At 42.2% G+C, this 14,794-nt stretch overlaps 1 protein-coding gene across 5 annotated transcripts in view; it reads right to left on the minus strand.

Moving 5' to 3' along the window:
• The window catches only part of LOC119657758 (band 4.1-like protein 4), a 350,940-nt gene that overhangs the window by 72,081 nt on the left and 264,065 nt on the right, over window positions 1-14,794 (minus strand). For all 5 annotated transcript variants that reach the window (XM_038064818.1, XM_038064816.1, XM_038064815.1 and 2 more), the window contains exons 6-8: window positions 12,413-12,517; window positions 11,890-12,014; window positions 4,504-4,601 (exon numbers count right to left, since the gene is read on the minus strand). In XM_038064818.1, coding sequence (XP_037920746.1) covers window positions 4,504-4,601; window positions 11,890-12,014; window positions 12,413-12,517 — 328 coding nt within the window. The remainder of the gene's footprint in view (window positions 1-4,503; window positions 4,602-11,889; window positions 12,015-12,412; window positions 12,518-14,794) is intronic.

Consider the following 14,794-nt stretch of genomic DNA (forward strand, 5'->3'; position numbering starts at 1 on the left):
AATTAGAAGACTGGGTCGTAAAGATTATCTGATTGAAAAAATAGGTTGAAAAATAAGCAAATTTGTTTTCAGAGGTAAAACCAACCAAGTGTACTAGCAATGTGGAGACGCAAAGATTTACTTGTGGGTAGCCAAAATGGATGCTTTAGTAGAATTTATTAGAGATGAGAAGATATGCGAAGTTAAAAGTATTAGACCTCCTCAACTTTCGCGCAAAATGGGATAAGGACCTCGGCCTGACGTTCTCTCCGCAAGTTAGGCAGTGAGTATTGTAGTTGTGACAAATCTGTGAGTATAATCTTCTACTCACCAGTGCCCTGCGCAGATTCAGGTGATCCTGTGAGCAATCCTATCTAGGTCATAGGCTTCCGTACCCCAGTTTTATCATAGAAGGGTCAAATCTTCCTCCATTTAGCACAGGTAGTGTTTGATAAAAGTATTTGATCCAAGCAAATTAATCGAAAAAATAAGAAGCTGTCAGCTAATACCTGCCGAGAACGTCAACTTTCACACAGAATGCTAGAGAAATAAGGTAAGATAGACGAAGTGCTTCCTTCTTCCTAATTTGACTTAAAAGTGTCAGTCTCTGGCAAGCTGAAAATCACAGAAATTGATGTGAGGCCTCCTGTATTTAGTATCTGAACTTTCTTTAGGCAACTTCGGAATACGTATACCTTGACCACAAGTTCAAAAAGGCTTTTTCGCGAAGAGTTGAATCGAAAAAGATTGGCTGACAACTAACTACTAATCATCATCATCAGCAGCGGCACAACAACTGGTATCCGCTTTAGGCCTGGCTTAGTAAGGAACTGCAGATATCCCGGTTTTCCGTTGAGCTGTCTGACGTCCTGACCTACGCCATCGTTCCATCTCAGGCAGATATTGCCTTTATAGACTTTTTGAGCTGGATCATCCTTTTGCATACGGATTAGGTGACCTGCCCAACGTAACCTATTCAGCCGGATTTTATCCGCAACCTGGTGGTCATGGTATCGGTGACCGAAAAAGCCGGACTCTAGAAGGCTGTAGAATAAAGCATTTCCAATTGATCTTCATGGAATGCATGCTTGACCACTTTCTGAGCACACGAAGATAATAAGTATCGCGTTCCATCCGTATTCCGCGGAATGTCACTGTAAAGGGTTGCTGGAAATTTTGACCCTGTTGAAATCATCAAATTCAGAAGACTATGCTTTCTATTGGCGAGCATAAGGTTCAGACAACAGAATCAATGTAAGCAGAAAGGTATGTAAATTATGACCCAGAATGAAAGAATTCGTGTTGAGTTTGTTAGCGAGTTATCTGGTTTCTAATATTGCAACTGCCACCAATGTAGTGTGCACTTTCGTAAGGAGAATGGTTGACCAAACATTACACTCCACAAAACATTCCTTCGAAATTCTTTCTATACGATTGTTCGTTTTCCCGTTTTTCCCAGGTCAAGTTTTGTCAATAACAATCTTCTATGGAAAGTCGGCTAAGTCAAGCTAAAGTGTCCTCATAATGTTTCGAGAAACCCTTCCATTCCGACCGCGTTTCCTCAATAACATCTGTCTTTTTTTTCTTGTGCCATTTTTGGAAGTGTGGTCGGCTCGTTCCGGTTGATTGCGCAATTTTTTTCGGTAATAAGCCGAGAAGCTCTTAAATCAGCATCTAGCGTATGAACCCATCATTGTTGCGGTCCGGTTTTTAGTAGTTTCCCATCAACTTCAAACTCCAGGTCAATAATACTAGAGACTTCGTCGACGGGAATATCATCGAAGACGCCTCTCTCGCAATTTTTTCATGTTCGATGGAATTCCGGATTGATGTCCTCATTTCGAATGTGATCATGGCATGTTAAGTTGCTGGTCCAACTCAATTTCATATTAGTCTCCATTACACCGAAGCACAACTAATTACCTTGGATAGTCGGCAAGTACTCAGAACTATGTAGGGTTACAGAGTGAACAACAGCCTCGGAAATGTGAAAGGAAGGAAGGAAAGAGAAGAAAAGGTAATGCATATGACACTAACATATAGGTTGAAATGTGGGATAGTAAAGATTTTCTCAGTCCGAATATTATTCTTGTAAATATGTCAATACTTTTCTGAGATAGGGATAGAAGAGAAGGAAGGATCAGTGTAAAATTTGACATTTGTTGATCAGACATTATCTAGGAATATGTAGGACTATTCACATAAGATCAGAGGAACGAAAAATCGCAAAAGGATTAATGACTATAATCTCTCGAACGAAGTACTGGACAAAAATGAATCCACTAAAGCGAATAGGGGTAAGATGCATAATAATGGTTCGTAGATCAACTCTGAAGGGGGGTACACGGTGGGGGTGTTTGTGAACATTGAAGGGGGGTTTGACTGTGCACATTTTCAAAAACTTTGTGATGTCGTCAGAGCGCACGGCGTTGATGACGCTTTAATTAAGTGGATCTATGCTATGCTAACGCAGAGATTGGTGTGTATTGAAGTGGGTGTCGATCGCTACCTAACAGCAGAAGCAACGAAAGGCTGCCCCAAGAAGGTGTATGTTTGGGGGTGTTGATTGACTCACTGCTATGTGAACTACAAAGTTTGCTAATACACGCTCAAGCTTCTGCTGATGACGTCGCAGCCCATAGACCACTTTGATTAGATTTATGGTGAAACAAAGGATGTGAGGTGCATAGAGTGTTGGAAGAGTTACTGGGAGTATTGCATCCAGTTCATACAATGCCTCCCGATTTTTGGGTCCCCACACATTTATTTGGTAGAAGATATGAAGTTATCCTGCAACATAGAACGGGGAAGTTCGAGAGGAATTCGTGGCGGGATATATGGAAGTCTTCTATACCGATGGTTCAAAAACAGAACAGGGTTCTGGAACCGGAGTCTAATTCTCGAACAAAAACGGGTTTTTCCTTTGTGACAATATGCAACGGTTTTTCAAGCCGCAGTATATGCGATTCTAAGGGTGGCAAATTGGGCAATTGACGAGCGGTTGAAGGCCTAACGCATCGCAATCTGCGGTGATGGCCAGGCTGTATTGAGGGATATTGAATAGTCCTTTGATCACCTCGAAAATCGTTCAGGAGTGCAGAAACCGCTTGAACTCTGTTTCTAGCTTCAATACGGTGGAGCTACTCTGGGTGCCTGGCAACTGTGGCGTAGAGGGAAGTGAGATCTCGGATGCTTTAGCAACAGAGGGTTCAATGTCCCCCATGCCAGGACCGGAACCAGCAATTTCAGTATCAGTAGCATTGGCTGAGGCTATCTTCAAAAGTTGGAAAGAGGTGACACGTGTCCCGCCTGTAATGAGGAAGCGGAATCCAGGGAGCATTTCCTATGTGAATGCCCCGCCTAAGGACGCATCAGACATCAAATCTTCGGTCCCAATGTTCTCCAGTTGCGACGAGTAGCGTTACATCCACTAACGGAAATCCAGCGATACGTTAACGAATCCGGAATATTCCGTTAGATGGGGACGATGAGTATAATGAGCCTCATCAGTTGGCACCTGTCAGCGATGACTTCACAAGCGTTAACTGATAAAACTACATAAATAATACCTAACTAACTAACTAACTAACAAAAAATGACTATCTTGGTTTCGCCAGCGAAAAAGAATGCTACCGCAGGAAGGTGAACACCGAACCATAAGGAGCTCTGTAGAAGTATAACAGACATAGTAATCTGATAAGTCGGATTAGACTTCATATCCCTGAAGGTACCAAGCGCATATAAGGTTTAGCTGTTCTTTATCATAGCTGGACATACCATTTCTACCCGCATGGTGTTGTACTTTTAATCTTCAAGGAGTTTTATCACAAAAACGAATTCTTAAAATCATCGGTGAGAGGGCAACACGATAAATGACGGTTTAGGGATCCTTAGATAGTTCCTTGAATTGCATGCCTTACATTACATCGAAAATTTGTTAATTGATTTTCCTCAGCCTGCTTGCAGCAAGCACTCTGTGTTCGGAACTCCACTTTACCCACTACAGCCACTCTCACTCTACTCATTGACACGTTCACCTTCACCTTCAATTATCACCAACTTCCTGGGGAATTTCCATGAGATACTGAGCCCCAAGGGGTACTGGGTGCATTATCATTGCCCACAATCCCATTAGGAGAGATGACAAATTACCAGCCATTATTTGATGAAATCCATCGTTCGTACCATTTCTTATGGAGCAACTGCATTATACATATAATAAAAGGTGAGCCACCTTTTCAGCTCTTTCAGAGCGTGCATCACTTGACATTTCAATTGTAGGTGACATACCTTGGAGAACACCTTCCTCTAGCCAGATTCCTTTCAAACCGAAACGGGCAATATTAACGGGGAAAATTATTTTGACTAAGAAATTGCAAACAATAAAAAAAATGGCACCTATAAGGAGCAGCCTTATATAGTATCTGTTATTTTATTTATCGCAAATAAAAAAGTTAATTTGAAAAAATATTTTTTCAGTTGAATTAAAAATATGGTTATATTCATATATGAATTCATACTTACACTGAACAACAAACGCTCCCAACTCAGCAGCCAATTCAAACGAAACTGGAAGTCTACCCTGCAGCACATCTTGTTTAACTTGCAGAAATAATTGATACCTACGGCAAATATTTGTGAATGTGAGTTTGTCTATTTACCTTTTGTGAAGGGAGAAGGACTAAAGAGCAAAATAGTTCCAAGTCCTATAATTTAGTTGGTTTGTGTATTTGTTTGATGGCATGAAACGGATATGTAATTTCAATTAAACTTTGTTTGCTTTAAGCGATGCATTACTTCACCACATCCATGAGTCATCATTATGGGCGCGATTATCAGGAGCTTCCATAGTTCTCGTCAGGGCTCAACAAACTGCTCCTCCAGGTTATCCATGGATAGTCCAAGGGATGGTGCTTATACTTACAATTCTATAGAGAAGGCCCTTCAAATCTTAGTGACAGGGGAAAGTAAATATAGTATTTGCGTAGGTGTTCTCAAGATAACAAACTACCTGTCAGTAAACCCTTATAGAAAAGTGTACCAATTCACTCTTGCTTTCATGGCTAACTTTTCCAGGACTCGGCTATTTCGAAGAAAGTTTATGAAACACTGGGGCTCGCTCGAACTGATATTTGTGTATCCACATATGAATGTCCCAAATCTACCATTAAAGCCACCCGCCCCAGAATAGAGCATCGACAACGTCTCTCTGACAAAGGACAACTTCGATTTGAGAGCTATCATTAGCAGGAGCAAGGATTGAATCAACAAACCTACAGGATGTAAAGTTCAAACAAGCTCCTTGGCGGTTGTTAGGGGCTCGTGTGGAATTGTCTGCACTTTAGAAAAGCCAACGTTTGCTTTGCCAATCACCTTAAAATGAGGAGGGAAACCAATATCTCACATGCAGGCGTGCTGTTTGAACTCACTATATGTGTGCATAGCTAGGTAAACGTACATATATATGCTCGTATGAACGTTGAGTGTTCTCTCCTTTAATGTAAAAATTACCTTCGAAGCACTCATACCGTGAATAAAACGATTTTTATAATAAAGGAATTAAAAGGTTATAACAAATTGCAGCTCATCAACTGAACGAGATGAGGGACCTTATTCGCAATTTTATAATTATAAATGGGGATGAATAAGGAAAGGGAATTACGGAAAACGGAGTTTTATGCTATTTGGAAAAAAAGAGGAACAAGTGAGGGAGAGTTAAAACATGGATCAATTTCCTTATTAGCAGTCGAGTAGAAAAAGACAGAATGCAAAGTCATTCAGAAGGCGTGAATTGAATTCGAAGTCAGGAATGTTTCTTTTAATTATTGTAAACTGGAGTCATCTTTATTATTTGTTAAGTTCGAATCCTAGAGAAGCGAGGTCAAAAAATTTAAGTTCAAACTTCTCATTGCCTCGTTTGTCATTGTCCTATTAGCGAATGTACTCTTGACAATTATGAGAAAAGGATGTATCTCACACTCACAGCGGCTAACAGTGACCTTATGGGTTTAGTTACGCAAATGTTCATATATAAGCATTCAAAAACCGCTTCGCCTAACATGGGTTTCGAAAACGTGAGGGCGTGAAAATGTTAGGTTGAGATTGAAGGAAATAGTCTATTCTAATCCTGGAATGCGTCACTGAATTGTTGCGTGAAGACGGCATTCAGCTCCTCCAAAACATCGCCCAGGCTTGACACCTGATATACTTATTATGCCCAAACTAGCTTAGCTTTGCTAATTAATAGGCTTCTCGCCTTATTCTTGAAGGAAGTAGTAACACTGCGCGCCTAATTCTTTTTTGTAATGAGAAATTGGATTGGTGGTGGTCAAACGACCATTCACAGTGGTTAAAAACCCCCAAGAGGGGAGACCTACCCCAAAAACCTAGCCTTTCCGGTGCGGTCCGCTCCAGATTCTGAAAATTAACGAATTAACGAACGAGGGGATTCGCGTGGGCCTATCGAATGACCAACACATGAGCTAAACCTGAAATTCAAAAATAAAAGAAAAAGATGGCTCCTCCGTATGCGTGGAGCTATAAAACTCCCGGATGATTCACGACGGATCCTATCCTCGGTCGTTTCTCCTGCGCCAGGTGTATTATATGGTGTGGCCTTTGGGGTTTTGTTCCTGCCTTGGCATCCTCAGGCCATGTTATTGGTGAATGCCCCTTTCACGACGGAAAATCGAACTCCAATCACCTTCAACTAAAGACGAAAACGATCTTCCTTTTTAGTTTAATATTTGTATTAGCTTTTAAGAAATTTACGCCGGGTATTTCATTAGATTTCAAGTAACAAAAGTTCATTAAGCACTGTCCTGCAAAACAATTTGTTAAGGTCATCAAAGGGTTCAGAAGATTCTGCAGACCACATCCAACCCTCCCCAAGACAATCCACGAAGTTCCCGGTCCAGCTGATCAACTGTGCATGCATCAGCCGGTCCCGGTTCCACTAGTCATCGTCCCCTGCACATGACTTTGAACTTAAAAGTCCATGCCGGCTCAGCGGCAACAACAACGCACGCAACCACGATAAATCGCCTGCGTACACCAAATAGTGTGCAATATGAGGAAGTTTATGAGGGTAGACAACCGATTAGCCCGCTCAATTTATTTTGCACTATTGGATAATTTTTAAACAATACAATTTGAAATTGTTTAAATGAAACTGGGTTATGGAGTTTAGGGCGAAGGGACCAGTTGTTGGAATGTTTTAAAATATAAGTAAAATTAATTATTTGAAATGTTAAATATTGGATTTAAATGGCTGGATTTCTTTAATTCGCTATACAGTTTGGATATCGATGAGATTATACAATCCTCATCCGAAAAAAACGGAGGTTAAAAAGTTTTCAGCCGAGCGTCGGCGGTTTCCGTGTCTTTTGACTCTGTAGACTACCAAATGTTAAAAAAAATCCGCAGGAATAGGGCTTCGCAACGACAACTATGTCATCCGCGTTACCCACCATAGTGGCCTCCTCCATTATTAGGCATCATGTTCTATAGCAGTGGACCCAGTACTCCTGTGGGACAGCTGTAGGGACAAGGTACTCCTTGGGTCTACAAAGCTATCGACAATAGCAGCAGAAGTACCAATCTTCACCAGGAAGTTCCGTACTAGGTTAGGTCACCACCATGTAATATATGCTGGTATTACCCATTCCGTCAGTTGCATCTTCGGCCTAGTCACTAATCAATTTGATGGCATAAATGACCTATACGGCTTTACCGCGCCCATACTGCCTATCTGAAAGACTTCCTTGGCTTTCGATAATCGGTATGTTTTGCAAATTACCCGTATCTAGAAGACATATAGGTCTATAGGAGGATGGTTGACCTGGAGGTTTACCAGCTTTCGACAGCAGTACTCGTTCTTATCGCTTCCATCATCATCATCAACGGCGCAACAACCGGTATCCGGTCTAGGCCTGCCTTAATAAGGAACTCCAGACATCCCGGTTTTGCGCCGAGATCCACCAATTCGATATCCCTAAAAGCTGTCTGGCGTCCTGACCTATGCCATCGCTCCATCTTAGGCAGGGTCTACTTCGTCTTCTTTTCTTACCATAGATATTGCCCTTATAAACTTTCCGGGTAGGATCATCCATACGGATTAAGTGACCCGCCCACCGTAATCTATGAAGCCGGATTTTATCCACAACCTGACGGTCATGGTATCGCTCATAGATTTCGTCATTGTGTAGGCTACGGAATCGTCCATCCCCATGTAGGGGGCCAAAAATTCTTCGGAGGATTCTTCTCTCGAACGCGGCCAAGAGTTCGCAATTTTTCTTGCTAAGAACCCAAGTTTCCGAGGAATACATGAGGACTGGCAAGATCATAGTATTGTACAGTAAGAGCTTTGACCCTATGGTGAGACGTTTCGAGCGGAACAGTCTTTGTAAGCTGAAATAGGCTCTGTTGGTTGACAACAACCGTGTGCGGATTTCATCATCGTAGCTGTTATCGGTTGTGATTTTCGACACTAGATAGGAGAAATTGTCAACAGTCTCAAAGTTGTATTCTCCTATCCTTATTCTTCTTCGTGTTTGACCAGTGCGGTAACGTTGCCACCATATATTTTGTCTTGCCTTCACTAATGTGCAGCCCAAGATCTCGCGCCCATCGCCGCCTGCTCGATCTGGATGAAGGCAGTTTGTACGTCTTGGGTGGTTCTTCCCATGATGTCGATATCGTCAGCATAGGCCAGTAGTTGGGTGGACTTGAAGAGGATCGTACCTCTTGCATTTACCTCAGCATCACGGATCACTTTCTCGAGGGCCAGGTTAAAGAGGACGCATGATAGGGCATCCCCTTGTCGTAGACCGTTATTGATGTCGAATGGTCTTGAGAGTGATCCTGCTGCTTTTATCTGGCCTCGCACATTGGTCAGGGTCAGCCTAGTCAGTCTTATTAATTTCGTCGGGATACCGAATTCTCTCATGGCCGTGTACAGTTTTACCCTGGCTATGCTATTATATGCGGCTTTAAAGTCGATGAACAGATGGTGCAACTGTTGTCCATATTCCAATAGTTTTCCATCGCTTGCGCCAGAGAGAAAATCTGATCTGTTGCTGATTTGTCTGGAGTGGAGCCTCTTTGGTATAGGCCAATGATGTTCTGGGCGTATGGGACTATCCGACCTAGCAAGATAGTGGAGAATATCTTATAGATGGTACTGGTATGGTAAACTTAGTGGTGGCAGTATTTGTCCGTCGTCTTCAGTTGGCGGGACCTCCAGCTCGCCGATGTTCTGGTTGTTCAGTAGCTCATCAAAGTACTCAACCCATCGCTCCAATATGCCCATTCTGTCGGAAATCAGATTTCCCTTTTTGTTTCGACAGGATGAGCATCGAGGTGTATAAGGCTTCATCCTGCTGACTTGTTGGTAAAACTTCCGCGCCTGGTGCGGTTGCTCCCTGTACTTTTCTAGTTCACAGACTTGTTGGTTCTCCCAGGCTTCCTTTTTCCGTTTGTGAAGTCGCTTCTTTGCTCGACGGAGTTCGTGGTAGGTCCCTGCGAATGCCCGCGTTCTTTGAGAATGCAACATTACTCGGTATGTGGCATTCTTCCGTTCCGTTGCTAGCTTACATTCATCGTCAAACCAGCCGTTCCGACTCCGTTTGCGACTGGGGCCAAGTATGCTTGTGGCCGTATCCATGATAACGTTCTTCAGGTGATTCTGAAGATCATTTGTTGATGCTTCATCTCCAGGTCCTCTGTTGACTGCAGTTATTGCGGCATCCATTTCACTCCTATAGGTGTCGCGAAGGGTTGTGTTGTGGATGGCTTCAGTGTTCACTCTCACCTGATTGTCAGAGGGGATTCTAGGTGGTGTTGTTATTGGAGCTCGGGGCACCATGCCAACGAGATAGTGATCCGAGTCTATATTGGCCCCCCTATATGTTCTGACTGATTCATCAAGGCTGGGAGGTGGCGGCGTTCAATCAACACGTGGTCAATTTGGTTGAAAGTGGTCCCGTCTGGAGAGGCCCAAGTATGTTTGTGGACTGCTTTCCGCGCAAACCAGGTACCGCTTCCATGATTCAATATTTATCCCCCCGCCCTCTACTTCGAACAAAACGTGCTCGGTCTGAAGTTACGGAGAGCTTGAGAACCTTATTTAGCATGCTGTGAAGCTGTGTCCACCTCCAAGCAGAGCTTTTTAGAGGTTCTTTATAGCCACGTCCCTCCTGCCTCTGATCGAATCCTACCTACTGGCCTCTGATGGCAAGTCGATCGAAGGCTGGCCAGTTCACTATTCCATCAACAGTTGGGTGTTCTACTGGAGAGTGTGCATTCCTTGGGCATGTTTTGGCGATACATTACGTTAGATGCACAGCTTTTCCCGTGCTTGTCTTATTAAGCTAATCTACCACTTTTGAAGACCATCTTAACGTCCTTTTAGATTTTGGCTTTCGGTGTGCGAGTCTTCTGCTGTATTACTCCTTCCGTAGTTCAGAAATAATTGCTTGGTGGTCGTTGTACATGAAATCCCCGCTAGCTTTCCAGGACACATTACGAATCAAACGTCAGATAATACTTATGTCACCTTCTTTGGTCAGTGTAATGTCTAACTGGGTAAATACTTCCAATAAATTGCGCCCCCTTCCGTTAGTCACTCTGCTCCACGCATCAAATTCACGGCCAATCAATTTTGGACATGGTTCCTTTATATCGAGATCAAGATTGCCTAACAAGTCTTGAAATTCAGACAATGTAAGCCTTAATGGGGGCATAGAACATCTGTCAGTTGTCTGTCTTATGGTAAGGGGGTCCATATATGCTCATCACTTGATCCGTACGCGACATGCCTCAGTATTTATATTATTCACGGTAGCGTGCCAACGTCTAGGCGATAATGCCGGGCGACATCAGCAGTTAGCATTCAGTAACTCGAAAGGGGAAGGAGTCCTAAGTGATAAAAATCCCGTGAAATACGCTGTATTAGGACTAAGTCACTATTATTACTGCGGAACAACGATAAGTACTGTAACCCTTTCGAGTACTTCTCATCAATGATGATATGATGAGTTGGGCTGAAAAGATCGCTGCGGCTCTTTTTAAATTCTCAAGTATCGTTGAGCTATAAACAAGTATGAATGTTCAGCGATCCAGTTACAAACTGCGCTTAAACATCCTAGCAGTTGGGCTCTGTGGTCGCTGCTTGATTCAATTAATATAATAGTATTTTAAGGCTCTGTCAGTTAGGATTATTCGTGGGTCGGACAGTTCCTATTTATAGCATTTTCCAATCTAAGACTGTGAGAGGAGAGCATCTGGCTTCATACATGTCCTTAAATTAAAAAGAAGCAATCTTTTATCAACGCCCAATTCGAAAATTCATCATCATCATCAACGGCGCAACAACCGGTATCTGGTCTAGGCCTGCCTTAGTAAGAAACTCCAGACATCCCGGTTTTGCGCCAAGGTCCACCAATTCGATATCCCTAAAAGCTGTCTGGCGCCCTGACCTCCATCGATTTGAAAATTACAAATCAAAATCATTATTAATCAGTGTCTACCAGGTATCTGCAATTCATAATAGATTTTAAATAAGGGCTGGACAGGAGTGATATCAAAAATTATTCTCGAGGTCAAGATGTCCTTTTAGAAAAAAGATGAATGAAAGTGTGGTAGAATGTGTCGGGGTCGACCCGATAAGTTTATTGACCCTCAATCGTTGCAGACGGAAATGATTACGAAAACATAAAACAACCATCAATTATTTGTTTTCGATGGTATACATCCCAAAGGACTTACCTGAATCAAACGGAATATCATTTGAAAATATCCTTCTTGGAAATTTCAATTTCATTTCCCACCACAACAAACTAATACACAAACCAGAAAGTACTTACAAAACCATAAAACGCTATTGGTAATATATTAAATTGAAAATTTTACCTTGTTATTTCCTCTAGAAGCTTGCATGGATCCGCCGCATAGAACTTTACTCCAAAGTAAAGATCAAAGGGTTCCGCTTTGCTTTTCAATTGCCTTGAAATTCGGGAAGCTGGATCCAACCAGTGCTGAAAAAGGAGAACGAAAGATATTTCCTATGTAGAGCAATCCATTAAAAGAGCACCAGAAAAGATTGCTAAAAGGGAGACGAAAATCACTCCTCATTTCCGCTTGCAATGCCACACATGCACTTTTCCAAAGTTCATCGAATCTTTCATTTGGTTTTGGTGTCAAGCATCTGGAAAAGTGGCGCTTCCCCCTCTGGAAGCATCAGTGCAGGTCGGCGCTTTAGGTTCATACTGAATACGACTATAATGGATTGGTTTTGATTTTCTTTATCCTTTCAATGGTTTTGGATATGGAAATATGGTAAACCCCAATCATTACATTGAGGAGCTTATGACAGATAATCTTCTGTAAGCAGCTTTGCATCTTCGTAGGTTAAGTCTCCTTAATAAACACTTACCGTTTGATTTTCCTCGTCGACATATCGAATACCGAAGTACGCTGTCTCTATAAGATTCAGTCGACTGAAGACAACATCTAGAAGCGCCTGGCCCGGCAAATCGTCCTGCAAAAGATATCAAAATACCATTAAATGCTTGAAAACAGCAGAATTCGAGCGAAAGAACGTCCAGAAAGTTTATTTGCCAATACAAGCAGAAAGTGAATAACGCTCGATGTACGACGAAGAAGGGTAAATATAGAGTCCTAACCAACAGGAAAAACAAACTGAATGGGAACTGATCCCAATTCTACTTTAGTAGTAAATCGAGAAAGAGTTTGCCAGAGATGCTTTCAGCTAAATTAAAACTTGGCTCCTATCCGTAGCGTCAAGTCCGTATACCTCTCGAAGGACAGACAAATTGTAACAATGTGACTTTGTACATTTGGCCAGGAAGGAATTAAGTCAGAATATTCCGATCGCCTTTTTCTCTTGGCGCGAATGCTCAGCAATTTTGCAATTTTTCGTAAGAATGGCTTCAGTGGTGAAAGTAAAAGACGAATGCTCCATTAAGCTCGTTGGGGGAGTAAACTAAGGAGGAATTTACAGTGTAAATTGAAATAAATGATATTTTTCACATTCAACAGACCAACATGATTAGCCCCGTTTTTAAAGATGGATTAAAGAGCGTTGAATTCCTGATTCTTTAATCGATCATTGTGAAAAATGGACTACTGACTTTCACATCTGAATATTTTTTTAAAGAATAACAAATTTTGCGACGAGAACAATAGCCCCCAAGCGTCGGATACAAAGGTATAAATATATAAATAAAATGATTGACGGATCAATCTCATCATAATAATCAATCTTTAGGTTGACAAACATAGCACATCCTCGATAGTGAATATTAAGCTTGAAAGACTCCCACATAAGCCCTTTTGGGCTGACAGGGAGCCAAAAGGGAAGTGCTATTTCATATTGGGGAGTTGACGAACATTTCACTAGCAAGTCCGCCAAAGCTGTCGTGCGCCACTGTACTCAAACAACTCGATTGAAACTTCCTAAGCAGCACGCGGGAGGAGCCACGTACCTTAAATTATATGTGCTATGAAATGTCAGTGAAATTTACAAAATTTTGTAATGTCAGCATATTCCGTTAAAGAAATGATCAATTTCCAGTCCTCGCACTCCCCGCCTTTCAAGTAAATGTCGAAATGTCGAACTAAAACGAGCTTCGAAAAGTACTAATCGAGATCTTTTTTTTGATACCTCACATGACTAGATTCGGTGAAAAAAATGTACACCAACCTTTTGCCTGAATGGGAACCACCCTTAAACTCAACCTAGAAAAACGTTACAGGCAGCATGTGTGGGTGTTCCCAGTTTCCACCTAACCACCAAATTTCGTGTCAGCCGGTATGGACATTTCTGAGAAAAGTGTGTGTGACAAAGGCATAGGCCAGGCTGGCTTACGTCCGTTGTGGCTCTTACTTTCGTAAGTGAATTGCTGGTCAAGCGCCAATACTGGTATGTCAGTGAAGAATATATGCCTAGCGACCACCAGGCGATATATTTTGTATTACCATTGATAAGCGACCCAGGACAATAAACCTTCATCTGAAGAAACCAAAAACAGGTTGGTCATCAAGAGCACTTGATGAGGATACATTTCTGGAGGTATTGAGAAGGAACATAGAGTTTACTGTAATGGTCGTTGAAAAAGCGTCATAGCTTTCCTAACAGATATACCAAGCTTGTGATGCTTCCTTGCCAAAGAAACACGCCAGATTATGCACACAGATACTTCTTGCATAAACACACGCAAAAAGTTGTAGTGAGAGGTAAAAAATATTGTTTCAAGCCACTCTGTGATATCCATCGTAGCTCGACGGTTGATAAGTAAAGCATCGTTCTTGTCATTAATGCAACAGAAGTGCTTGATATCCTGGGTGGGTTCGTGTAGGCTTTTGGGAAGTCGCTACAGATCTCGCTCGCCATGCCGAGTGTCAAGTTTATCGTAAAGATTTTTGTAATAGGCCGGTCGGGTGCATTCTTATAAATTTGCCAATTGGCAAGCGTTTCATCGTTGAAAAGCTTGTAGTAGAAGCGTTTCATTTTAACATCGTCATTGAAATGCCAAGTATCTCGGATAATTATCACTGACCCCGAGAGTTGCAGAGGCCGCTTTGTGGATCATGCCTTGAATTTGGCTTCACGATTCTTCCACATTTATAATGGTTGGCAATCGCGTAAGTGAGATCATTTCCAAGAGCCATTACCAAGAGCCATAACAGCCGGGAGAGAACCCCTCCTTGTGGGCAGCCCCTAAGACATCCTCCCTCTTCTGGTTGACCAAGATGTGGATTTTTCTCCATTCTAGCATATGGAGGATTCAACTGA

The sequence above is a fragment of the Hermetia illucens genome, chromosome 5, assembly GCF_905115235.1.
Source record: "Hermetia illucens chromosome 5, iHerIll2.2.curated.20191125, whole genome shotgun sequence".
NCBI lineage: Eukaryota > Metazoa > Arthropoda > Insecta > Diptera > Stratiomyidae > Hermetia > Hermetia illucens.